At 44.6% G+C, this 27,739-nt stretch overlaps 1 protein-coding gene across 1 annotated transcript in view; it reads left to right on the forward strand.

Annotated features, from left to right (window-relative positions):
- Positions 1–827: 827 nt before the first annotated feature.
- The window catches only part of JAZF1 (JAZF zinc finger 1), a gene marked incomplete at its 5' end in the record, with an annotated part of 209,135 nt that continues 182,223 nt past the window's right edge, over positions 828–27,739 (forward strand). Inside the window, one exon of the mRNA XM_084280456.1 lies at positions 828–942. Within this exon, the coding sequence (XP_084136582.1) occupies positions 828–942 (115 nt within the window). The remainder of the gene's footprint in view (positions 943–27,739) is intronic.

Consider the following 27,739-nt stretch of genomic DNA (forward strand, 5'->3'; position numbering starts at 1 on the left):
GGAAGGATACAGCCCCCGGGCTGTAACCGGTAGCTCAGGGGGATCCGGAGCCCACCCAGCAGAGGGGAAACCCCACCGCCCTAGGCCTGGCCAGCTGCTGGGCATACAGGTGCCCCGGCCCTGCGTTTCATCTCCGGGCAGGTGAGTGCTGAGTCTGGCGGCCTCAGCGCCCCTCGGGGAAGATGCGACCTCGGCCTAGGTCGGTTGCTTGCTTGCCCCGATGCGGTGAAGGTGACGGCTGCGTTAGGAGCCAACTCTCCGTGGCTGGGAGAGCCCCCTGGGTGGGCGCCACCTTCCCGACCCCAGCACCTACGCCAAAGGCAGCTCCCCTCACCCCGGCGGCCGTTACTGCAGCCTCCGGCGCGACCACCGCCTGCGAGAGGGAGAGGGGGAAAGTTAACGGCGGGGCGCGCCCTCCTCCCCTCCCCACCCCCGCTCCGTCCTGGACGGCAGCTTCCGCCGCCCCCGCGGCGAGGAGACGCGGGTGTCCCCTCGCCAGCAGCAGGCGGCCCGGGTGCCCTTCTCCTCCCGCTGCCGGCGGCCGCCGCCGCCGGGGCAGCACAGCTGTTACAGAGCCGCGCTGGTCCCTCCTCCCAGCTGCGGCTGCCTCATCTCCCCCCACCCAGCCCGTCCCTCCCCTCCGCCGCTCCCGACGCTGCTGCTGCTGCTGCCGCCGCCGCCACCTCCTCCTCCCCACCCCCACCCTCTCTTTCGCTCCCCATCTCTCTCTCTCTCCGTCCCGTTCCCCCCCTGCCCCCGCCTCTCCCCGCCCTGCCGCCGCCGGCCCTGGCAGACCAGGCACCGCAGGGGGATCTCGATGTAACACCATGACAGGCATCGCCGCCGCCTCCTTCTTCTCCAACGCCTGCAGGTTCGGGGGCTGCGGGCTCCACTTCCCAACCCTGGCAGAGCTCATCGAGCACATCGAGGACAACCACATCGGTGAGTGCCCCGCGGGGCCGGGGCAGGGGCCGCGGCCGGGGCAGGGCAAGGCGGGCGGCGGGGGCGCACCGCGGCGGCGGGCACGGGGGGCGTGGGGGCCGCGTGTGCGGCGGTGGCGGCGCGGGGCGGGTAGGGGGGGCACAAGGTGCAGCGGGAGCCGGGGCGCGGCGGCGGCTGCCGCTGGAGGGAGGTGGGCGGGCGGGCGGGCGACCGAGGAGTGGCAGGAGGGGTCCGGCGGGCGACGTGGAGGGCTCCTCGGGGAGGCGGCGTGCAGCGCGGCGGCGGCATGGGTGGGTGCGGGGGAGGCGTGCAGCCCGCCGGCCCTGGCGAGGGGGGAGTTAGTTTGCATTGGCAGGAGAGAGCGTAGAAGCCCAGAGGAGGGAGGAGGACGGGCACAGCACGCCGCCTGCTGCTTCCGCCCCGGCTCTGGCTGTCAGGGCTATGGGGAGGGAGGGAGCCGCCGCCGCGGCGGCAGCCATTCCGCTTCCTCCTACTCGTCCTCCTCCTCCTCCCGCGCCGCTGCCGCCGCCGCTGCGTCCTGTCAGCGCTGTTGCTAGGTGTGGTGGGGAGGACGGGTCGTGCCGCGGCCGCACCGGCCGCCGCAGCGCGGGAGGCGCCTCTCGGCGGAGGGAGGCCGGGGCCGCCGGCGCGGTGGGCGTGGAGGGAGGGCCCGCCGGCGGGCGGGCGGGAGGCCAGGCGGCGGCAACGACGGGGACGGCAGCCCGCGCCGCCGGTGCAACACCCCCTCACCCCCCCCCCGCCCCGGGGCCGAGCGGGCGAGGAGCTCAGTCGGCCGCGCTGGCACCCGCTGCCGTTAGCCGCGGAGCCCAGGCCAGGCCGCGGAGGGCGGGCCGGGTAGCGCCGCGCTGGATCATCACCTGTGGGCTCCCCCCGCGCCGGCGCAGCGGTCGCTGCCCGGACGGCCGCCGCCCCCCGCTCCACTCGGCCGCCCGTCCCGCCAGGGGCGCGGGGGCGGGGACGCCGCGGGGCCTGCGGGCGGCGGGGCGATGACTCGTCAGTGCCTTCCCGGCGAGGGCGCCTCATGGGCGGCGGGCGGGAGCGTGCGCAGGGGCCGCCCCTCGGCAGCGCGGGCGGTGCCCTGGGGAGGAGGGGGCGGCGCGGCTCACGGCCGGCCGCGGGCGCCAACTTTCCTTCTCCCCTCCAGCGTGCCCGCGCCCGGACGGGCCTGAGGCGTGACGGCGTGGAGGGTCTGCGGGCCGGCACCGCGCCGCCCGGCCCAGGTTCTAAGCAAAGCATCTCGTCCCTACGCCGGCCCCCAGCCCGGCGCGGCCCCGCCGCTGGGCTGCCGCCGCCGGCCCGCACCTTCGCTCCTCTGCCTCGGCAGGTGTGCCGCCGTGGCTTATGGGCTGCTCCCCCTCTGGAACTTGTCGACTTTGATCTTTTTGCTAATAAAATACAGCGCTTAAACTGTGAAAAACTGAGCTCACTCTTTGAAGCGGACCGAGTTTCGAAATCCGGGGGGAAAACACAGAAGTTTTAAGTACCCGGGGACCAGAGACTCCCGTGTGTTGCTGGAAGTGTAAGGAAACGACATGCGGGTATGAAACCCATGAACCTACTGTGGATTTCAGATTATTAAGTTCTAATAATCAGGCCTGAATACCTGGAAAAAAAAAATCACCAAAGCTTAAATTGTGAGTGTAACATTACATTAGTGTGATGTTATAGGTCAGCCAGATGAAAGGTGTGGTTCTCATAATTATCACGATGCTTAGGATGAGGTAACAAAACCACATACCACAAAACTCTGTAATTTATGACTCGACGTGGTGCAAGCATACTGTTGTGATATTGTTGGGGTTTTTTAATCTCAGATTCTTAGCTTTTTCTACACCGTGCATTGGATTACACCAGAAAAAAGTTAAGGAGAAGCAGTTTGCCAAAATGAAAGATCTTAAGTCATCTTGTGTATCCCTCAAGTGGATTATCAGCCCCAAGGTGCCGTAGCCTGCAGCGTGTCAGAAAAAGATTGAGTCCAGTACATGTGGTCTGTGTATTGGTCTTTAATCCCTGATCAGCAGGTGTTAGACTTCTTCACAGAGAGAACTACATGCTGAAATACTGTAATTTCTTGGTAATTTATGTATTCTGTAGACAGTGTTCATTACTTTTTTCCTATCTCAAAACTAAGCAAGTAGGATAGAGTGGGCACACACATACTTCTAATTGAGTGTGTCATTTGCCAACACTTACGGGACACAGAACTGAAACTTTGCATGTATGGTGTCACACCTGCTGCTGATTTGAGTACGAAGTGGTGGAGAATGAGGTGTAAGGTTGCTTCTGTTTCATCTAATGTTTCACCTCAGCATGATGGCAAGTTAAACTTGACCAGTTTGTGAGTACACAAGGCAGGTATTGTTTTATTGTTTATTATTTTACTCATCGGTATCAAACACTGGAAATTGCACCAGTGACACCATGTGTAGATCCCAGATCTTATGTGAAGGCTCAGCTGTACAGTTTGTGGTGTGTGAGGGGCTCCTGACAGACCCTGAAGGAAGAGAAGCTGTGATAACTCACCAGATAAGCACTCAGCCAAAAAAAGATTGACCTTTCTGGAGGCAGCTGTGAAATAAAGGGATAAACATCTGAATAGGAGCTTGTGTTGGAATTACTTTCTCAGTAAGCCTGATTCAATGCGTTCAATGTTTGCTGTCATACAAGTCTAGAAACACACACCAAAATTGTGAAAAACTGACTGGAGTTTTCGGTTTACAGAACAAGGAGTAGCATGCTGTATGAAACATACGTTGCTTTCAACATTCAGTGTGTGCTGCAGGAATAAAACCTGATTGAGTTATTTTCCATTATTAGTTTAAACTGAAGTGGGTGATTGCTGGGCAGGCAGTGGTACAGCACGGATAACAAACTTGATGCTGCAAACAGCTCTGTGTGGGGAGGCATGTGTGGCATGGGCTCTTCGTGGTCTGGCCTCTGCAATACTGGTGCTCTGCCATGTTTTATGGGATGGGTTAATGGCTGACACATCAGTGAAGAGCTGTTAAGAATTTGGTTGCTTTTCAGAGCTGTATTGTGTCTGAAAAAGAAGGAACAAATACTTATCAAGGGATTTCTTTGGTTTTTCTTTTCAACTTTGCAAAAAACTCAATTTATTATTGAGGAAACACTGTTGTGGCATTCTAGGGATAGAATATGTTTGGTGTCCAAGGGCTTCTGTAGTTGGCCTCCTTATTTGTAACATAAATGAATAATCATAGGGTAATTAAATAATTCAGTCAACTGTGGGTTGTTTTTCTTTTTCTTCCCTATGTCTTAGTGGCCACCTGATTAATTTCCAGATACTTGAAAAAGTATCAGTGCAGATAACCTGGGAGAGGTGTGCCAGTTAGATGAAATAACTCTGAGATGGTGCTACATACCCATCATTGTATCAGGTCCTTTCTGGGTTCTGCAAATGTGTAGTGAAGACTTCTGAACAGTTAGGCTAGCTCAGGAGACCTGCACTGCACTGGGATCCTTTGGAAGACCCAAGTGGTGTCCTCTGCAGCAAGACCATATTCTGCAGGAGGAACTCTTCAAGTCTGTAGCAGTGCTATCAGACAGACTCTATGTGCATTTTCTGTGGCTTACAGATGAAAATAGACATTGATTTAAAATTGCTGATTAGTAAATGGTTTTCTGGGAGTGTTTTCTACCAGCATGTTGTCTGTGCAACCTGAAGTGCTGTTTCCTTCTCAGCAAGTGTGCTGAGAAAGGTGCTTTTTGCCTGCCTTGTTAGGCCATCTCCCTACCACTTGGTTTTGGCTGCTCTGTTCCTTAGTGGGTAGTCCAACTGGCTTTTCTGATGTCCCGAGTCTGGGAGCAGAAGGCCTAATTTACTGCTATTTGCCAGATTCACACTCTAGAATGGAATGGACTTAATCCACTCGATTCCCCAGAGTACTGTCAAGAGAGGAGAAAATAAAAACTCACAACCATGGTCTGCTGAGTATTCAGCTGTGGCAACATAGCAGATTTTATTGCATTTCTGCAGTCCTGGTTGTGTATTTGGCTGTGAGGTTGGGAACGGCACCTCTGGTTCCATAGAGCATTTCTGAAATTACCTTTAGTTCTTAGATCGGCATAAGTAATCTTCTGGGGCATTTTCAGCTGATCATGGAAGCTCATGGGGCACCCCCTTTGGTGTCTCTCCCCCCACCTACCCCCCTCCCCCCGGCACCGTCCTTCCCCCCCAACCCTTCCCATGGTTTGATTATGCCTGAATCTACCCAGTGCTGAATTTCATCCTTTAGAGTGGGGGGTCAAGTAGCTTCTGAAAGCTAGTTGCTAATATAAAGTTTATTCTCATGCTGAAGAGACAGTATTTGAGCAGAACCTCAATCAGATTTGGATGACATAGCTTTAATTTTTATTTTCTGCTTTGTATTTATAGCTGAATTTATCATGCGTATGGATGAGGTTGTTGCTTATGTGAGCCACTGTGTTCAGTTTGTGATGAGTACTGACATGCTGCATGCATCTGCATGGCTGTATGAATTATTTGAGCAGTTCCGCTCTTCCCAAGACTCCTCAAGCATTGAGGAGAGGGATGTCAGTGAATTGAGTGTCTGAACATACAATGGAGGGCCCAAAGAGGTGGAAGAGCGGATAGGAAGTGATACAGAACATAAAACTCAGGTCTCTCTTACCATAATGGGAGTCAGATTGGTAAATGGCATTGCACTGAACTGCTACAGGAATTTGTAGGGGAAAATAAAAAGGCCATCTGCTTACACAGTAGTTGCACAAACTAAGATCATTTACTGTTGCTGAATGTTTTGTCATAACTTTGTAAGAAGTCACAGTGTTGGATAGCTTCCAGTGAGGTATTTGTGTAGCGTTGCTGTCGGAACTGGGAGCTATGATGCTTCTCATCAAAGTTGACCGATTCCCAAATATTAGGAAGGGAACTTCAACAGAAGAGTACTTGCTGTGGGAGTAGAGGCAGCTGCTTTCCCAAAGGGACAGGATTAGCTGGAAAAAGAAAACTACTTCAATAAAGGCAGAATCCAGAATCCTGTACATAAAATGCTACCTATCTAGAAAGTTCAAATCTTTAGAAGGGGGTAGGAGGCTTCTGAAATTGTGTGGCTGGTGCTAGCTTTGGTATCTGCTGCCTTCAGTGACTTCAATTTTTATTTAATATTAGGCAGTCAAGGGGCCAAATTCCACAGCAAGGCATTTGAGTGGTTCAATAATCCATTGGCTGAATGCTTGCAGCTGGCTTAAAGGTGACCCTTTCAGTATTTTCTCAGAAAGGCTTAGAAAGGTTGGGCTGTGTCCTCACTTTGATAGTAAATGTGTTGAATTACAAGCTGGCTGTGAGCATACATACACAAAACCCGCATTTGGAGTTGCTAAAACATTTGCTTCACTCACCTCTCCTGTGCTGCCCAAACTTCCACCAGCATCTTGGATAAAGTGCAATATGACATAGATGACAGCTTATATATGGGACCCCACAGTACGTTGTGTAACACAGGCATAAAAAGATGCAACCCTTTTATGTTGCTGGTGATGAGGCCAAGGGGCTGCGCACTTTAGCATTTGTGGAAGGCCTGGCAAGCTTAAGTCTGTGTGAAAGATTTTGTTCACTTGAAGCTGAGCTCTTCAGAAGAGCATGAACATTGTCAATGGTTACTGTCATGGACTTCGGAGGTTTTTTTAGCATTTTGCTCAATGTGTAAATTAACGTTTGGAGTTGAGACAGGCTGTTCTCAAGAGGTGGTAGTTCTTAACCCAAGGCTTTTTACACTGACAGTGATGTGGCAGCGAAGTATATGGATACTCTGTTCAGTGGAAATCATAGGACAGACCTGTGCATAGTAGCCATGCCATGTAGACTGCATAAATCTGTGGCCTTGCAAAATAAATTAACAAATACGTGTATTTACCTCAGCAGTAGTATTAATTATGGTTCATGGAAAACAACTTGAAAAAAGTAATTGTGGCACTGTTGATTTTATGTTTGTCCTCAGCCCAGTACTCTATAGCTGTTACCTTTTGTTACTTGTGGATATGAAAAATGCATTTCACTATACGTGGTCCAAGGATGTTGCTCATTCACTTTGCAAGTTGGTGCGGTGAGGAACACTTCTATTTTAGGAAGGTTTTTCTATCAAACTATTTTTTGACTAACAGTTCTGATCAGCACTTTTTTGCCCTACTTGTAACCATGGAATCACAGAACGACTGGGGTTGGAAGGGACCTTGAAAGGTCACCTAGTCTACCCCCCCCCCACCAGAGCAGAATGACCTCAAGCAGGTTGCACAGGACATCATCCAGGTGGGTTTTGAATATCTCCAGAGAAGGAGACTTCACAACCTCTCTGGGCAGCCTGTTCCCAGTGCCCTGTCACCCTCACAGTGAAAAAGTTTTTTCCTCATGTTCAGATGGAACTTCGTGTGTTACAGTTTGTGCCTGGTGCCCCTTGTCCTGTAGCTGGGCGCTACTGAAAAGAGTCTGGCCCTGTGCTCTTGACACCCACCCTTCAGGTATTTGTAAGTGTTGATGAGATCCCTTCTCAAGACCCAACTTTCTCAGCCTTTCCTTATAGGAGAGATACTTCGGTCCCTTCTTCTTTGTAGCCCTTTGCTGGACTGTCTTCACTAGTTCCATGTCTTTCTTGAGCTGTGAGCCCAGAACTGGGCAGAGAACTACAGATGCAGCTTCATCAGGGTAGAGTAGAAGGGTAGGAGAACCTCTCTTGATCTGCTGGCCACACTTTTCCTGATGCATTCAGGACACCATTGGCCTTGGCCATGAGGGCGTGTTGCAGACTTACAGAGAGCTTGTCCACCACAACTCCCAGGTCCTTCTTCAAAGTGCTGCTTCCCAGCAGGTCAACCCTAAACCTGTACTGGTGCTTGGGGTTATTCCTCCCCAGGTGCAGGACCCTACACTTGCCTTTGTTGAACTTCACCTGGTTTCTCTGCCCAGCTCTCCAGCCTGTCCATGTCTCGCAGTGCGGCCTTCTGGTGTGTGAGCCACTCCTCACAGTTTTTCTAACCTTGAGCAGAGCAGGGGTTGGATTATTTTTCAGTTCCAGGTCTGATTTCCTTACCTATTTGAGTTTGAATTTAAATAGTGATAAAATGTCGGTGCCATATTTGTAACAACTCCTAGGTTATATTAATCATGGGGAGGTAAATGGAATTGCCATTAAACTTTAAAACATGATTTTTGATACTTCTGTGACACAAAATTCTTGTTCTGAGGTTTTCAAGTACACTGAGACTAAAGCATAAGTGTTTGATGGCGTGAGGAATGGTGTATTTCCTAGGAGGAAAGGGCTGAAAACAAAATTCTGTGAACATGCCGCAAATTGATTTTTTTCCTTTGTGAGGCTGAAGGCCTCACATGAAGCTGATGGGGATCTTGCCTTTTTCCTGTTGGCTTGAGTGGCTTTGGGTCAAGGCCTTTGCAGGGCTGCATCACTATGGTTGGCAGGGATTGTGCCTCTTCAACACTAGCAGACCTAAACAGACATCAGTCAGAAAATGAACAGCTGAAGGAACATCATGTAACTTGTAGCAGTTGTGTTGTAGTGCACTTGTGTGGAGCATGCTTAAACCATTTGGGGGAGATCTATAGTGATTATCATGTCACTCTTCAGGGCGTGCAAGGGTGTTTCCATAGCTAACCTGTAATTCTAACCTGTAATTCTTAAAGTAATCCCATGCCTGCTAGTCAGATTATTTTTTTTTTCACTTCATCATTTGTTGGGGAGTGGTAAAAGACCACAGACAGTGTAATAAAAAATATTTTGAGGAAGAGGTGATGCTAGAAGATGGAAGAAACATATCTGTTCAGTCTGGAAATGATCTTGCATACCGTTTCTTCCTCCTATATAATATAATGCAAATACAAACAGTCAGAAATATCTTGTGTCAATCTGGACAACACTCTAATGCAAAACAAATAAGCACCGGAGGCCAGCTGCTTCCACTGTACTCTTAATGTTGCTCTGGAATGTGCTTGCCCCCCGCCCCCCTTCATTTATAATTCCTGTTTTGAATAAGGTGTTTCACTGAGAATTATTTATATTTGTATCTTGTAAGCACCAGTAATTATAGGTGATAAACATCTAAGTAGCATCTACATACACTTTGAAAAGGCAGAAACAAAGAATTTAATGTCAATATGAAATGGCGGCAGTTAGAGTATTGACTTAATAAATCAGCTATATTAAAAACTAAATCTTTGGTTTTAAGGGAATATTTCTATGAATGATTTCACAATTAAAATTAAACAACGTCTTCCTGTTACTCAGTGTCTTAAGTCTTTCCTGAGACTTTTGCCAAATACTTGGGGGGGGATACATATGACGTATTAAACTTCTCTTTAATTACAAGAGGTTGGAGCAATGTTCTGGTCTGTAGAGTAGAAGAAATATTCTGGTTTATCGTTTAATGGTTTCTCTTTATGTAATATTTGTATTTTTCACCCTCAGTTCTTAGGAGGCACTTTCTTAACTTTGTGCTAAGATAAAAAAGGGTGAATTTCTTCACCAAAGTTGCTGATAAAACTGCTGTGCTGTGTGTGTCTCTGATCAGTGCCCAGGATGGAGTATGCTACTGCTATGTAATTCATTAAAGGGTGAATTGACTTAAATTCAGGTGTGAGTTACATCTTTCTTAACATTCCATCTTGTGTTAGAAAGAATGGAGTAGAAATAGAAAAATAAATTAATTGGTCTAATGGGAAAAAAAATGAGTGGGAATTTGAAGCCAAGCTGGACGGTTCTCTATGGCCAAAAAGATTAAAATTTAATTGTGGATAAAGTTTGGAATATTTCTTCTGATTCTGAGAAAGATTTCAGTGCATGCTAATAGACACCATCTTATTTTTTAAGAGGTTTTTTTTGTGAAATGCTGAACGCTTTCTTTCATTTTGAAATGTTGGCATTGCTGAAACTGCTCCAACAAAATGTTTTTTTAATTTAGGAAATATTTGGACATTTCTGAGATTTCTCTTCCTTTTTTTGTGTGTGTGGTTTTTTTGTTTTCCCCTCCCCCAAGACTATTCTGTCAAACTTGAGTAAGCTGCAAACATTTCTGTTCCTTCTGGAAATATATATTTTTTTTCCCCTCCAACATATTTTGACAGATAGTAAATATTCATTGAATAAGAAATAGAGCTGCTGGATGTCTGAGTATGCTGTGGAAAGGAGAAATAGATGTGAAATATCACTTATTTCTTCAGCAATGTGTAATATAGTCATCAACTTACTTTCTGGGAATTAACCCAATAGAAGCAAGTGGAGCTGTAACCCAGAACCTGGGAGGCGTTACATTTAGGGTGCACGAGATGCAGTTTCACTGTGGTATGAGATTGTGGCATGGCTGCATGCATGTGAACTCAGCCCGTTATCTGGTAGATGACAGTGGCATTCAGTGAAGACAATAACACTGTGCCATTACTTCAGTCATTTATTTTGATGCAGTCCTGCTGTGTATCTTTGTCAGAGAGTGCGTGTGCCTATTAGTGTTACGGGAGTGACCACAAAGTTCATTCAAAGGCTTCATGCAGACTTAAGATGCTTCCCTGCTTGCAGGTGACAGCAGCATACCAAGTCTACTCTTGCTTTCTTTGCCTTCAGATCAAAGGACTGATGTTGATCCAGGTAATTTTGGTGACAGGCTTATAGGGAAACCCTGCAAGTTTCCATGTTTTTCTAGCAATCTGTTGGAGGAGTGTTGGAGCTCCTGTAACTTGCTGATGAGTAGAGGAGTGTCTGCCACCTTGCAGGCATCATTAATTCTTGTGCTGACTTAACTGTGATAGGTGAGAATAGTTAAGGTCCCAGCTTCAATGTAAGAAATAAAAATAAACCACTTGCATACCCATCCATATTTCAGTTTGGGGCCAGATGATTTTTTCCTGTTTAATGCAGTGAGCTCTTGGAAAGCCTGCAGAATCTTCTAGCTGCAGCTTCAGGTCTTCCTTACCTGAACTTTTTTTCTGCATAGAATGGAGGGAGGAAATACAAGTGGAGTTCTAAGGAAAAAGCCCAAATAACTGTTTTTCCCCACAGATTTATATGGGCTGTATTGCAAGAACTTCCTGACTCATTTAATAAGTATGCTAATGTAAAAAAGATGGATTTGTGGATGGGGAACGAAAAATCTCCGCAGCAATGACAGCGCCGAAAGGGAAGAGGCTCAGGAACGGGCTGCTGCTTCGTGTGCTCAGGCTGGGGTTTATTCACGCACGTGCAGAGTGCCATGGATGTGCCAGGGTGGACCCAGCCAGTTGACAGCTTCATCCACAGTAACAAATGAAATAAAAATTATTTAGTACTACTATGATATTTGGATGGAGAAGGGGGGCTTATAAGGTGTTTAACACAAAACCCCGTAGTTGCACAGCCTTCCAGGGAGGAACTAGGATGTTCTGGGGTCTTCTAGTGTACTTTTAAGCGCTCTGTGCTCCTGGGGAGACATGGGGCAAAGTAGCATTGTAATTGGAGAGGGTGGGAAGATAATGTAATGTGGTTTTTGGTTTTCTTTTTTTTTTTATGTGAGTTTCTATTTGACAGGGCTATGATAGGGAGATTTCCCAGGCTCATTGTAAGCACTTGCTATCCTTTAGAAAGACTTTCTAGCTGTGCTGTCGGACTCATTCCACCCAGTACTAGCATTGGTAATGACTGCATTTTCCTTACGGCTCCAAAAATCTCTTAAATTGACTTAATACTGCTAAACTATGTAAATGCTCTTACAGACAGGAAAAGCCAGCACTGCATAGCTGTATCAGTCCTCATGTTTTATATTCAGCAGCTGTGCTTAACAGTGGTTCCAGATTTTGGTCTCTCTCCTAGGGCAACTATTGAGAGTTAGCTACCAGTACTTAAAGTTGTTCTCATTTCAGCTACCCAGAATAACCCATTTCTTGCTGGCACATTTTTTATGAGATTGTGTGACCAGCCCTGTCCTCAGACCAGAGCAAATACTTCATCTTTGCTGACAGCTACCTCGGGGCAATTACCAGGGCTCTCTTTAGAGCAGATTCAGCGGGGACATAAAGCCTGTATTGGATGCTGTGATCTGGAACATAGTGATATGCTAAGGAATTTTAGTGGCTCGCTCAACCTGCTTCCAGAGCTGGGGTAAATGCCAAGAGCTTGTTATGGTATGTGACAATAATTAGATACCCAGGAAGGGGAAAAGGTATTTGTTGCTTTTACCTTCGGTGGGTATTTTTGGGTTTGTTCTTGTATTTAAATATTAAATGGTTGAGTTTTAATCTGTAAAACAGTTAATTACTTTTGAACAACCCTTACCTTATGAACTTTAGCTCTGGGGCAATTTTCGTATCACTGAGTTGGAAATGTTTGAAAGGGATGAGTGAGAAATACTGTATCTGCTCTTGCTATACATGAGCTGTACATGTGACCTTAAATGCATTTTGAATATTGGAACAGAGTAATAATGAATATTAATTTATAAGCTTAATGAACGTTCTGGAGATATACTGGGTTAATTGATGGCTGCCTCTCTTTTTCTTTTTTTTTTTTCCTTAATGTCAACCAAATCCCCATGCTCCTCCTGTCAAACTCCCAACATCTTAATATTGGAAAGGAGTAAAGTTGTGCCTGCAATGGTGTTAAGTGCCTGCTGAAGATGCTTGTTAACTCATGAATTCAAGGTTCAGCCCAAACACGTAATTTTGCCATTGGTTGTTCTGTAGTAGTAGATGTGTATAAATATTGAAGATGTTTTAGTATTTGTTCATAATCTCTGGTGGTGGTATGTGGCTAGCATCATGGCTTGGAATTGAGTATATGGTTTTCTAGAAAGTATTGCTATGTGGTGTGATGATTTAAAATTTATTATGCAACCACTATGTTCTATTAGACCTGTTATACTAATAATTTGGGACAGTAATTCATGCTGATCTTTCTGCATGTGTAATTTGAAAATATTAATTGTAATGGAAGACCAAGTAAATGTTTCTTTCAGAAACCTGCAGAGATGCAGGTGATAAAAAGTGAGAACTGAAGAGAGGTGGTTAGGAAGAGCCCACTCATTTAGTTTGCTTTTGACAAACTGACATGAGATAGTAAACTGCAGCGCTAAGAAGTAAAAAACCTTCCGGTACCTGTATTTTGGGAAGACAGTTGTATGGGATTAGTCATATTTTCATGACTAAAAAAACCACTGTAGATACTGGGGGGTGGCATTAAAAATGATTTTTTTTCCTCATCTGTGTTAACCTGTGGAACAAAGACAGACCTTTAAGTCTTCTCTTCTTTCTTAGCTTTGCTTCCTAAGGCAGGAAAATAAAACTCCCCTCATCCCCTGCCACTTCTTACCTGCCAAGCCAGGACTGTTGGTGGAAGGAGCAGGTTTATAAATGCCAAACCTACCTATTACTACTGTCAGAGCAAGCAGTGCTCTGGTGGTGGTTAGCTTTTGGTAAGTAGTTACGCTCAGCAGAGCGTTCTGCTGCTACGTGTGCACAGAGACCACAGGTGTTGGTTCTGCGTGTCCCAAAGTGGTTTGGCCTTTGCACCGTGCAAGGCATTCTGTGTGCCTTCTGTGGCAGAGTTGGTGGGTATGTGGTTTAGTTTAAGGCAAATCAGAAATTGCCTGCTGTTGTGTTACTGGGGAATAAATAAATAAATAAATCTCCAGCTGGCGTCTGTGCTCACCTACTGCTGACCCTTCTGACTGTTCGTCCTGTTCTCCTGTTGCTCCACAGATGAGTGGTTTATTGGAGCTTATCAGGGCAGCTGCCGCTGTTCCTGTGTCCTGGAGCCACTGAACCACTTCTTCCTGTAAAATCTCAAAGCCTTCTTTTCTTGTGAATGCTGATTGTTCCCATTTATTTATTTTTGATGCTCTGCAGGGCAGGTGGGCCTTAGGAACAGTACACCTACAGGCGTAATGGTATGATAAACTGTGCTTGTATTGTTTAGGCCCCTATGTTTAACCTTTTAAACATAGAAGGTTCCTTTCTCATCTTCACGAAGTGTGTGATGTTTGTCTTTCAACCTGAAGGCCTAATACCAGGTTTTGGGGTGAGGAAGACTCAGATCTTCATGTATTTGTCTCCATTTTTTTACTAATGTCTAATATCCTTTTCCTAATTTTCACTCTCTCCTATAGAAAACAATGAAGCAGAGTATAGCAAGGAGTACAGAAGAAGAAGAAATCTTAAGTTGACACAAGGAAGGAAATGAGTTTGTTAAAGACAGAGCCTGCTTTTTATATAGAGCCCTTTGACAGGAAGTTTTGGTTGATGTTTTTGAATCTCACGAGCTGGGCAGAGTTACCTGCCTGAACAGAAATGTTGTTTTCTTCAGCACTCATTCGGGAGCAAGTGTTCAGGCTGTGCATTTTCTTGTGGCTCACTGTAGGGCTGGATGCTCAGAGTTGTTCATGCAGTCTGTTTGAGGCATGTGTTTGATTGAGATTCAGAGCCCTTAACAGATGCCAAAAGTATCCTCGGTGTACTCTCCTCAAAGGCCTTATCTAATTTATCTTGAAAAACCCCTCTTGTCCGTGTTATTAAACACCTCCTCAGATCATTTCTGTAGGTTATTGTAGCTGCATTGTTAAGCTTTCTGAATTCCTGGTAGTATTTTGAATTTCCCTCTGTCGTGGTTTTACCCCGGCTGAGAGCCGAGGTCCATGCAGCTGCCTGCTCTTTAAAGGAAAAGAGGAGGGGGAGAAGGAGGGGGGGTGTGAGGCAAGGGAAGGGAAAAGGAAGGGGCAAATAACAACCCCAAAACCAAGAAACCAAAAGCCCGTGGGTTGGGATAAGGATAGTTTACTAAGATAACAGAAAGATACAATGTAACAATGTTAACAGGACTTTAGAGCACAAAACTGTTGATACACAATGCAGTTTCTCACCGACCCACACAACTCAGCCCGTGCCACCCAGAGCTGTCCTGGAACCTGACCGTCCCCCAAAAACCGCACGTCCTGGAGCCTCCTGCTCCTCCTCCCATCAGCCCCCCGTTATACTGAGCAGGACGTAATTGGCATGGAATACTCTCTTTGGCCAGTTTGGGTCACCTGTCCTGGCTTTGTCCCCTCCTTTCTCATGAATAGAGAAATATGAAGAGCTGATAAAGTCCTTGACTGCTTGACCACAACTAAAAACATCAGGGTGTTATCAGCACTGCTTTCATTTTAACACAGCATTCCATCCGCTGCTACAAAAGAAGTTAACTCCATCCTGACTGAAACCAGGACACCCTCCTTTGCAGGTGACCTGCTATGGTGCTATTCTTAAAAAGCATTTTATGAAGATCACACTCCTTAAGAGCAACATTAATGATCTGGATGTAGATTAGTCCCCTCCATATTTTCTTTTTGAAGCAGAACTTACACAGCTGAGACTTGAAAATTTTTTGCTTGGCTTTGCTGCTTGGGATGGTGAGAACCAGATGCTCAATCCGAAGGGCAGAGGTCAAAGCACTGGTTCTCAGCTACTGACTGTGTATGCTGAAGCACTCCTGGTGGAGACATAAGCAATCTCCTCAGATAGAACATAATTTTCACATTATTCTAAGAATACAGTAGACTTTTTTTTCTCTTGAAGTCATCCTGTTTGGAGTCCTCAGATTTGTTAAACGTTGGGCTGATGGTGCATCCCTCCTAAACAATCATTGTTTTGTTGCTGTTGCAGCAGAACTGCTTTTTTTTTTTTTTCCCCCAGTGGTTCCACAGTAGAACAGATCTCAAGATCATAAAGACCTTCCTCTCTGAATATCCTTTGGTTGCATTCTACTTTGTTGTCTTGAGTAGATAGCTCACTAGAACAGATTTCTTAATAGCTTCCCTAGAAGGCAGTCTGCAGCTAATTTTGAGACTTCTTGTGCACTTCCTCTTGTGACCTGTACACCAATTTATTCACCATGAGCCCACTGCAGCTCCCCAACTTTGAACTGCTGGAGTTAGATAACTGCACATCTTGCAGGATGGCAATTTTTAGAATCCAGTAGACAAAGCTAATGACAAGTGCTCAGGAAACCAAGGTTGTTGGCTTGACTTGTGGGGGTTTTTTTGACTTTTCACTAAGAACAGAAGTATGAAGACCATTACCAGAAGTTTTCGCATTTGTATTTGGGTAGATATAAATCTGATTTGAATGCTTTCCAAGACAGTCTTCTATCTCACAAGCATCTGAGACAGCAAATTGGTTGTCCCCCATTTTAAAACAGTGCACCAAGTGGAACTGTTCCGTGTTGTATAGTTTGAGCCCCAGTGTGAGCCACCATGGCAAAGGAGATGTGTGTTCTCCGTTGGCATCTTTACTGTGCAGTGGAGTATCATTTAGTTGATTGTTAGGTAGATAAGGTGAAGTCTCAGAGTTCTCTTGTCTCTTTGCTGTCTACGAGTTGATGCTGTGGTGTCACAGCATTGCAGTAGGATGTGGGAAAGGATTTCTACCAACAAAACAGCTAGTGATCCTGTCCTAAGCAGTATGAATTTACCAAGGCAGAACTATATGGTGCCACATTCAGTTGAGCACATATCTGTGTGTGACAAAAGAGGAGCTGGCCTGTATGGTAACTCACAGAACTGCTGGCTGACACAGAGACACCTGCTGTTCAGTGCCTCCAGCTGCTTACCTGATTGCTGGGCTGCATGTCCCAGAGAAAAGCACAACAGTGTTCCTGCTCTGTTTTGTAACATTTTGACTCTCAGATATCCATAATGCACTCTGATTTTACTCTGAGAGGGGAGAACTGGTGATTTGGGGTGTGATGATCCTTATGGGTCCCTGCCAACTCAGTGTATTCTGTGATTCTGTGACCACATCTGCTAGTTGTTGCATAATCAGCACAAGACACTTTCCTAGAGGGGTTTGTATTTAGGAAGTGCTGAGTTCTTCACGCTCTGAAAACTGATGGTCTTTTGCAGTATCTCCTTTTGACACTGACTTTTAAAAATTGGTGTGTATGGTTTAATCAAACAAAGCTGATTCATTGTTAGGTGGAAAGCCTGTAGCACTTAGGCTGACTTAGCCGACCCTAGCAGCTCTTCCTACCCAACGGCCTGAGGAAAGAGAAGATGCAGCAGCAAGAGGCACTGGTACCTCTGTGTAGAGGCTGGTCCCATCCTCCATTCTTGTGTGCTGTTTCTGGAGATGGCACATGGGGGGAACACAGAGATGTTTCTGTGCTGTAGCAATTGGAGAACACTGCATTTCTAGTGATTTGGTGGACTTGTTAATATAGTAGGAACTTGTTTAGCCATAAGTTTGTTTCTGTCGCTTAGGATGTGTTGTAATATGAAAGACATCCAGTGCCGATGACGTGAGCTTACGGGAATGGCTTGAATAACACATTGGCTGGCGTGGGGAGATACAGGCTTTAGCCGAGATCTTGGTTGGAGGAGAACAGAGGAAAGCCTGTGTACTTGCCTGCCACAAAAATGTAGTAATAATGAGATGTGTTGCTAAGTGCCCGTTTGTCAGTTCTGTTCAAGGGCTCAGATAACCACAGGGATGGTCACAGTTTATGGACTTAGATAAATGAGGACGTTAGTGGCTTGCGGTTGTCGGGGCTTGAATTTGAGGATCGATTGTGGCCATTTCCTGAGAAGGAACAAGTTCCTACGTGTTTTGTGCTCTGTGGGTCTCGAGCTGAGTGGGGGTGTGTGTGTGGTTGGCTGATTTTTATCAGTTCCAGTTTTGAGGGAGCAGTTTATACAGAGGTCTTCAGATGAGGAGTAAAGATTTTCAGGTACGATCTTCTCCTGCTGATGTACACTTCTGGTGGTGTCAGCTTAATGGTGTTATTTTGAACTGGATATGGGAAAATTGAGAACAGCGCTCCTTGATTCTGGAGCAGAAGTTACCAGCACTTTTAGCTGTGAATACAAGGTGTCAGGGTTAAGTTTTCCTCTGCATCCATTTATCCAGTGTTCCCAAAGAGCTGAGTGTGCCAAAGATGACTTCTAAAAGTCACCATTGCCTTATCACGGGATAGGGGTTTCTGCATTGTTACTAACTTATGTCATTTCTTCTCTTCACCCAGCTTCCAATCAAGCTAGTTGATCTGGATCAAGGATTTAGTCCTGGATTTTTCTTTGCCATTTTCCACTGCTTTAGCTGACAAGAGGTGAACTGATAAAGCATTGCCTAGAAGAGATAGCTAATGCTTTTCTCTGCATACATGGACCACAGAGGAAACTAATCTCTTTATTAAATATGGTGTAGAGATGGAATTTGCATGTTTTTGTCTTTATGTAGCTGTGAACTGGCCTTACTGGTATAGATTCTTTCTAGCAGGTTAAGGGCAATAGGAAGGCCCTTTGCAAAGCAGTTTGGAGTAAGATCTAAACTAGTTTCGTCTGAATGGGGTTTTATAAGATCTGTGTTACTTGTTTTGCCACCTGATCTCCCCCCACCTGGCTACTTCATTTGGTGTGATAGATCTGGAACTTTTGCTTCAGCAGTAATGTAGGAGAACAATAAAATGCCAACTGTCTGTGGCAGTGTTGTGTTTAGGGTTTTTTACTTGGTTGATTTTTGAAAGCTGTGCCACCTTCCCCTTTTTACTAAAATGTTTCAACTGGCCTTAAAACTAGTGTAAATCCCAACTCTAAGCTTTCCTGCACTTGGCCATGCCACTGTAGAAGTGAAAACATTGTTCCAGATCTTGGTTTGGTTTGTGAGCGTTCACCTTGATTTAGGTGGGAGGAGGAAGGGAATGCTTTATTATGAAAGAAAACGTTTGAGCTCCTCAGTAATAAAGTAAACATACCTTGCACTTAAGCAGGAAAAGTGTTGGTGGATAACAATGGTAGAATTATAGTTGAATTGATTGACTGTAATAATAAACATTAATGTTTGGCAATGTGTCTTTCCCGTTTAGAAGTGGCTGCAAGGATTACATGGCTCAGCAAACCACAGGAGGAGGAGAACCAACCTAAGGAGGTGGAACCAGTCCTGGGCTGGTGGCAGGGCTGGGTCTTCTTATAGGAATTGCTGTGAGATGCTAGGGAGGTGTGTGGGCAGGAAGGTTTGTAATTCGTGAAGGGGTAATTTGCACGTCTCAGAAACAAAACCTTTCGATGTCCCCTGACACTTTTGGATTGCATATGGATGATTTTTCTGCTGAAAAGATCCCGATGGGCATGCCAGGAGATATAGACTCAGAAATAAGCCTATACATCAGTATATAAAAATGAAGGTATACATGCACGAAGGATGTTTACACTTCCTTTGTCTTCATGTAAATATGTTATATGTAAATAGATAGGTTTTGTTTTGGGTAGGAAACTGATATCCAGTTTCCCTTTCAAGGAGGTGAGATCACAAGTTTCAAAATGAGTTGCTCTAGAGAGAGTAGATAAAAACTTTATTTCTGATTGTATTTTGTAAACATCTGATTACAAAAAAAAGCTATACTGTTGCCATTGCTTTCTTTATTGTGCTGCTGAGGCTTTGATAACTATCTCCTCTTATTGCGAAGGAGAAAATCTTAAATGGTCCAAGTATGTGGGCAGGTGAAGTGAACCATAAATAGTTATCCCAGCAGCCAAGTATTTTAACTTCTAAGCTTTGTATTGTGTCTGTGAGCTTTAATTTCAGAGCAGTGTCTGTGAAACCAATTCTGAATCCAAGGTTTAAGTGCTCTTAGGGCTTACTATTTTGATTATTTGCTGTATTTATTTCTTGATGTCTTTTGACTTACCTATTTTTATATTTCTTTGTTGTTGGCTTTTTTTTTGTTTGTTTTCCTATTCTAAAGCTTTATTTGGTTAGATCTTTTGATGTGGCAAGTGTTTAACAGCTTTACTATACATCGCAAAACTACGTACAGTAGGACTTAATGGCTCAATTACATGTTCTTACTTACAGCTCCATGACTTTGTCAGCAATACACTGGCTTTTTGACACTGACAGCCAGAAGCTGCTGTGGGATGTGTATTACCAGTGCTTGAACTTGGCTTGAAATAACACAAAACAAATGAAGCAAAGTCAGACCCTGAAGGAGATGGCAGTATGAGAGGGCCCGGTGGAGCCTCGTGTGTAGTCATTAGGGCTGCTGAGGCTGGCAGAGTAGCCAGGGATGCGCTGAAGGCAGCAATGCAGTTTCAAGGGGATGTAGGTTCTCAGAGGAGTGCAGAACCGGCTGTGAGCATTTTTGATGTGGCTGGTCAGCAAAGGGAAAGCACTTCTGCTTTTTTCTTCTGTCTTTTTGTGAAGTGATGGGATCACACTTCCATTGTAAGTGTCAGACCAGGAGACTGCCTAAAGTAGCCCTGGGAAGGTAAGGGAGAGATGGGTAGCAAGGTGCTGTTTCTGACTCTTAGTAGAGTTTTAGCTCTTGGGGGAGTAGTTTATCTTTTCTTTAATGATCCACAATTACTTTTGACTTTGTACCCAGTAACAAAAATGTGGTGCTGCTAGGTTGTCTCTGCAGAAAGAGAGAAAGTGGAGGAATGATGAATAAAATGTAAGCAATGGTTGGCCAGAGGTGGTAGGAGTGTTCTTACCTGCAAACCTTCTTCTCCTCTGTTTCGTTTTTATTTTTACGTTATTTTTCATACCTCAGGTACCCTCTCTGTTCTTTGCAAACGGCAAGAATTGGACTAAACGGAGTCTTTGAGGCCATCATAAAGGATTTCGTTTGTTAGTGAGAACAGATTAGATACCTCTTTTAAGACAGAGCTGTATTAAAAGATTCCTGAATGATTGCGTTTCACCTAGAAAGCAGCGTTAAGTGGTGCAGCCTTTGACGATCAAAGTAGAGCGTTGATGAACAGCTTGGCCCTTAACAAGTGTCACTTGCCACATCCTTTTACTCTTTCAGTGTGTTTATCCCACTTTCTCCTTTCTTAGCCATGGGGCAGTGTCTGATATGGTAATTCTTCTGTGCATAGTGCTCTTGGTGGGGTAGCAGGAAAGGACTGAGCGTGTGATTTTAAGTTAACTTTAAGTTACATACTTGAAGCCGCTTACCTCGAATCAGTTCATCTGTAGAAACCACGGGCTATAAAAGAAGCTGTGGCAGGAATCACCAGCTATGGACGTACCCTAGTTTCTCTTTCTGTGAATCAAAACCACATTGTGGTCTGGCTTTAGGCTGCTTGGTGGAGTCAGACCTGGCCTTACTTTCTTTCCTGCTCTTACTTTCTTTCCTGCCTTCCTCCTCATCCCACACCCACATGCTCCCACCTTCTGTCAAGAGCGTGAATGGAAAGACTGGATGAGGTACTCAGGGACATGGTGTAGTTAGTAATATAGGTAGCAGGGGGATGGTTGGATTAGATGATCTTGGAGGTCTTTTCCAACCTAAATGATTCTGTGATTCTGGTGACTGACTGAGGTCTTCTCCATCATGGGGCAGGACAGTACTTCTAGGTCACCACGCTGTGCTCGAGCAGCACATACGTTCACAGATTGTGTGGGGTTTGGTTTGGTGTCTGGTATTTTTTCTTTTAAATCTAGAGAGGTTTGGCTGCAAAACAAAAGATAAAAGTGCTTGCAAGGGTAATTTAAAACTCTGTGTGGCTATAACCAAGGTTTATATAAAATTCCAGCTCTCCCCCCTCCTCAATCCATGTCACTTCTTCTACATGAACATTAATATCCAAAGACCAAAAGAGGGTTTTCTGCTGTCTTGAAGGTCATGTTAAAGGTAAATGTTGCCCCCCGGTACTAGAGGGTTAGAGAGAGTTGTGTTACCTTCACGGTATTTACCTCCCAAATGAAAACAGTGTTTTGGCTTGGTTCAGTTAGGTGTAGGTGCTTCCTAAGGAACTGTTTTCTCCTGTCATTCACTAGGTAGGAGAGTTAGGAACTTCAAAAAATATTTTTGCAGTCCTCTGTTTTATTTTTCCTCTAGTCTCTTCCTCCTTCCTCTGGGATTGCTGCTCCCCACCCTTAGCTCTCTGATCTGTTCTTAATCCTTTTGCACCTTGGCTTGTGCCTTACTCTGCACAGGGCTGAATGTCTTCTCAATCATCAAAGTGCACAAGTGACTGGTTTTGTAATCCTGTTTAGAAGTGTTTTGGCTTCCAATTTAAAATATTCTGGTATGGCCTCTTATTAAGAATACAGAGTGTTTAAAAACTAATTTGCTGTGACATTTACAAACCTTTTTCAAAATTTCCTGTTGCTATCTGGGCTAGTTCTTCTTGCCTTTTCATAGTTTTCCTTGTTCCTATTGCAGCATCCTGCTTACCAGGTTTTGTATTTTGTTGTATGTGAAACTCAAGTGATAACATTTAACTTGTCCTGCTCTAGTCTGAGTGATAATAAAACCGTTTTCAAATTAACTTTGGCATCTGACATTGTATGCTGTAAGTATACTGAATTGAATGCTGGCACTATGCATATGCAAGAGGCAGTTACTTCTATGTACAGCTGTCGCATTCAGGAGGTTCTTACTCAGAGTAAAACCTTTTCTTTTTCCTGTAAAAGTTGGGCCACTGGTTAACTTAAGGAGTTTTAATTTTCTTTAGCCCAGGGACCTGGTTTTAGGGCATCAGGCAGTTTGAATCATTGTACTCTTTCTATTAAGGTCTCTGTACAGAAGTAATGTTTGGTGGTTGTTTCCCTATCTACATCCAACCCATTTCTGCAGATTTTAAAGTTTCAGTTGTTTAAAAGCTTCGTCTCTGGAACTTTCCTGGCAGTGATAGTCCATATGGTGTAGGATAACTTCTTGTGCACATCTTGCTTTTGTTTTGTTTACATAGTTTTGTTCTGTAGCAAATGTTTCTTGTGTTATGTGCCTTTTCTCCAGCAACTATGTGTGTTGCATGAGAGACAATTACTGTAGTTCCCAACTGCCAGCATCTGGCTGGTTCAACTGCTGCTTTATCTCTTTAACCACTGTCCTGGGTATGATCTTCCAACCCCCTGGGTCGTGGTCTTGACGTGAGAGTCCAGTTAGCCACAAAATCACATAGAATGATCTTTCAGCACACAGCTGTCATATCACATGTGCTGGTTGTATATTTAATTGTAAATCTTGCAGTCAGTGATGGATGCCCCTCTCACATTTTTTTTTCTTTTTAAGCTAAAAGCATAGTTTGGAAAAATCTGGTTGTGAGCTGTCTATTCAGACAGTCATAAGATCAAATAGTATTTTGCTGTGTCCTTAATTAGAGTACCATATGGGCAAATAAAGCTATTTTTTTCATTGCAGTGGGTTGTTGGAGCTCAGTGTGACTGACCTTCGCTTTCAGTCTGTAGAAGTCACTTGAAAGAAGTATTAATACAGAACAGTATTAATTTTTTTGTGTATATACTACACTAAAAGGGTTTCTGGAAATCTTCCAAACAAAAATAAAATAAGAGTATCTCAAGATTTTCACAAAAGTCTGTATTACTCTGTTCGTTTCCCCTCCCAGAAGCTAGATTTGGATTGAACAGCAAACAAGCAGCGTAAGTATGAAAGATCAGTGAAGTAAGTTCTAGAGATCGTGCTGCTTCAGGTTTTGCTGAAGAAGACCAGCTCATTATGTGGTCAGGATGCATCTCCAGTCATGAGCTTTATCTTTGCAGCTGAACTGCATCAAATGTAAGACGTTTGAAAGCAATGGGGGAACAAGCAGGATTTGGCACAGGAGCATGAAGTATTCTTCCTTGTGTCATCCTGGGTTTCCCTCTCCCTTCCCAGTTTTTGGTCAAGCCCAGAACTCATTTTCAGCTCTGTCTCAGATCCATGATTTTGCGTCGGGATTGGCTTTTTGAGAAGGGGACAATTTGTTCTTAATATGGATGTAAACGGGTTTTTTTGATTGTGCCTTCTCAACACTCATTATTTCTTAGAAACTCTTCTACTTCAGCTTTTAGAATCTGACATTGCTAAAGTTTGCAGCCCAGGGCTGTAGAGGGAGACAATTATGTCCTGTCTAAAATACTTACAGTAGCAACTCTAATCTGGGATAGAAAAGATAATCCTTAACAAGCTTGTAATAACTATAATAAAAAACTTCTAAAAAAATGATGGCTGATGTATGCTGAATTACCCAATTTATAGTGACGTAGCTGACGCTGTGCAAATTCTGATGGTGTAAATGTGCAGGACTACCCACATGCCTCTGTCTGCGAGCTGTGGAGGCACCTGCCTGCATCACTACGGAAAATAGTCTCACCCTAACTGCCAGGCTGGTCCTGCCTGCAGATGTAAATCTTGTGCTGGAGCGTGGTGTCCTTCTTGGGGTGTTTGAGAAGGAAGGGTGGTGTTGTCTGCTCTCATCTGAAAAGGATAATTCTGAGGCTGTGCTTCATGCTGAAAGTAAACTGCCTCTAGTCACAGCTTCCTGTTGACTTTTGGGGAAGCAGTGGTAAATCAGCCAGATGCAATGCGAATATTGTCAACCACTGCATTTCAGTGGCCTTACAGTGGAGTGGAGAAGAAGTGTTTTAACACACTTTCTGAAGCATCTCCTGTGTGTTTTATGTATGCAAAGGTAACCTGGCCCTGAGTGTATGCATACCTAAGTTGTTTGAATACGTGCAATGAACAAACTTTCAGACTTTGGGAACAACATATGCTCATTTTTTATGCAACTATTGTAGCTAAAAGAGGTGAGAAAACTAGCGAGCTGTCAATGGCTACATGTAGTATGAGCTTTACTGTCTCCCCTGTGCTATATGGATTTCACATAGTTGGCAAGTTCCGTGCCTGAGAAATTAAACGGAATTTTTCACTCCATTGTCTGAGAACAACTCAGGGTACGTGGGGCATTCGGATACAGCTCATGCCTCGCACTTTTAAACTGCTGGAATTTTGCATGCAATCCAAAAGGCTTTATTTTTTTGTCTGTTTTGCTCTTAAACAAAGCAGGAAGGAAGATGATGGAGAAGGTGATTCTCTATCCAATTTCCACTTCCTTCTGTCTTTAGACGGTTTGTAATAATGTTGCTGTGTACATGCAAATGATGTTAATCAGGAGATTTTCCTATCAGCTTTGTCAACGTTTACATTCACTTTACACATTGAATTTGCATTTGAAAGGGGCTGTTATAATCAACATTTAAGGGATAACATAGTCAAATTTACATTTGATTGAGTAGAAATGTTAAGTAATTTTAGCTGAGCTGTTGCTAGGAAACAAGCCAATGTTTTCGTAATTTTTTTTTCTTAATCCATACTGTCTTTCTATTTAATTGTCAATTCATCTGGTAATACAAGAACACCAACACTCAAACAATATAACTAATGGCTTTATTACATTTCTGTACACAGAGTTTTCCTACTCGTCAGAACTTAAGGTGAAGTTCTGGAGAAATATGCTTATAAATGGTCTAACAGTCATCCATGACTGCTTCTTATGTGTGTGATCATGGGTAAGATCATCTGTTTGACTTGTTTAAAAAAAACCCCATAAATTCTGGATGTTTTTATGATAAGCTATCTTTTTGGAAGTGTACTAATGCATTTCCTTTTTTTTGTGGTCGATGTTTATGATGTTAGTCACCGTTCAAAGGACATCATGCAGCTGCCCAAGAATTCAGATGAGTTTTATGTATGACTCCTCAGGGTTTGTGTAGTACACTCTTTTTGTCTTTATCCTGGGAGATTATTTTGATAATTGCATTATTTTCGTTTAGGTGGACAAAACAAATCATAACTGCAAAAGGAAATCTTCCGATTCCGGGTGCGCTCTGGCCGTGGGTTGTGTATCTCTTGGAACTTGCAGGAGGACTCCACAGCTTGGCACTTGCAGCAGTGTTCATCTGGCAAAAATGCTAATTAAAGGGAAGAATAGTTCCTATTCATATCAGTCCCAAAGCATTTCAAGTGCATTATCTGTGTGGCGCATATAAATGTGGCTATCCCCTGCAACTTGTTACAAGGCAGTTGAAGGAATGTGGCTCCTTACAAGGCCAAACAGAGACTAACTGGCCTCCCCACCCCTCCGAACCAGACAGAATACGACTTTGTTTGCATTATAGATACACTCTCCTCACTTTGCGTACCCCAAAGCTTTCCGCCAGGCAGTCAGGCAGAGGCTGGTGGTAACAGTGACTCTGTAAGCAAAGATAGTAGCTGGTATTCATATGTTGATAGCTCACGAGCATCCTTGGGCATCCAGACTTCTGCAAACCTGGGAAGAAGGCTGGCCTGATAATATTATCCCTTTTTAATCCTTTCCTAAAGCAGCAGAAATTCTTATGTTTCCATCTTCATGGTCAAGAGAAGTGGGCAGATGGACTTCTACCTTGCACACAGAACTAAAAAACCTTATGTCCCATCATGACGTGTAAACCTCTCAGCTTTCTGGCTGGAGGGAGGAGTGCCACTGGCTTTAATCATACTGACAATAGTTTTGGGGCCGCTATTGTTGTAACACTGTGCAAACAGTACAGGCATTCCAGATCCACGCTGCAGGAAAGACCGCAGATTCCTTATATTTTTTATGGTCTCCCAGCGGTATGGGCTGCATTCCTCAGATTCTGAGTAATTCGTGCATGTGCAAAATATGTATTGTAAAATCTGATCAGGCAGAGCCTACCGTTGCAGTGGAGCAGATGTGGGTTTCCTTCAGCTCTCAGCACCTGTTGCATTCCTTACTGGAAAACACTAATTAAAACAGCATTTTCTGACTACTATTTGTCTTTAAAAATAAAATAATGTATATATTAAAAATGTTTGCCTCCATGGTGCAATATGGTTGAAAAGAAAGCTCAGGCACCTAATTCTCATTTGCATACTCCTAATTTTCAAATATTAGTAGCTATGAACATGCAGTTCTTTAGCCACTTTCAGCGCCTCTTGACTCTGGGAAGACAGGCATACAAGCTGTGTAGCTTGAGCACACTATGGAGAGCTGTGTTTATGGAGGGACCATGGATTAACTTGGTGGAAGAAGGTGGAGAAAGATCGAAGGAGGAGTATATCTGCACATCAGCATAACAGAAAGTTCACACAGTTGGAAGAGAAGAACAAACCCCATGCTTTCATGTAGTGAACCCTAGTAACTTTAAATAGCCAGAAGAGTTCCAGTGCTCAGCTTAGCTTTTTAAACAGCCTCGTAACACGCCCAGGCTGAGTACAGAAAACTAACCGAGCAAATTTGAAGAGGGTATTGTGGGCTTCCCTGTGGAGGGTGAGGTGTTGCCTGTGTGCACACGCAGGTGGGAGGCTGTGTGTTTTGCTCATACCTCCTCTCCAAGACAGATCTTCATTTAGCTTTGTCAGCGTGAAATCTTGGTGAGGACAGAAAGCACTTGGGGATGTCAACTGCGTCTACTTACAAACTTCATGTAAATGGTTGTCTTCATGTAGAAATGACACACTGTCCCCCCCGTGTGTCGTGTCCCCCTCAAGCCTTCCTGTCTTAATGTATGGACAGGGTCTCAGGTGGGATGCATAACCACATACAGGAGCTACCAGCAGAGCTGTCTAGTAGTGCTGTTTCAGTATTATTTTAAGTGACTATTACTTTCCAAGAAACTTCAGTACCTTCCACTGCTCCCATGTTCTATGTGAAACGTTCAAATAGCGTATGTGGTTGCCTTTTGGGATGCTGGCCACTGATACTACCTCTGTGTTACGTGGTGCAAGATCATTGTACTGCTAGTTTGCGCTATCGGGATGCTTACAAGTCCGTTAGACTTGTTTGTTTTGTTGTTTAGACACTGTTTTTTTCCCCTTGAACAGTGACTGGAATACAGAACAGGTGTGAGATTTCATTTGGGTTTTTTTTCCTGGACAGTAGTGTACTAGACATGGAAATACTGTCTTACTTTACAGGCATGAAGATGCACAAAAAAACATTATCTCATCTGATTTTTTTTGTATGCTAAACTTTTATTCTGTGTGCCTAATTGAATTTTTTG

Source organism: Gallinula chloropus (assembly GCF_964237585.1).
Source record: "Gallinula chloropus genome assembly, chromosome: 2".
Taxonomy (NCBI): Eukaryota; Metazoa; Chordata; class Aves; order Gruiformes; family Rallidae; genus Gallinula; species Gallinula chloropus.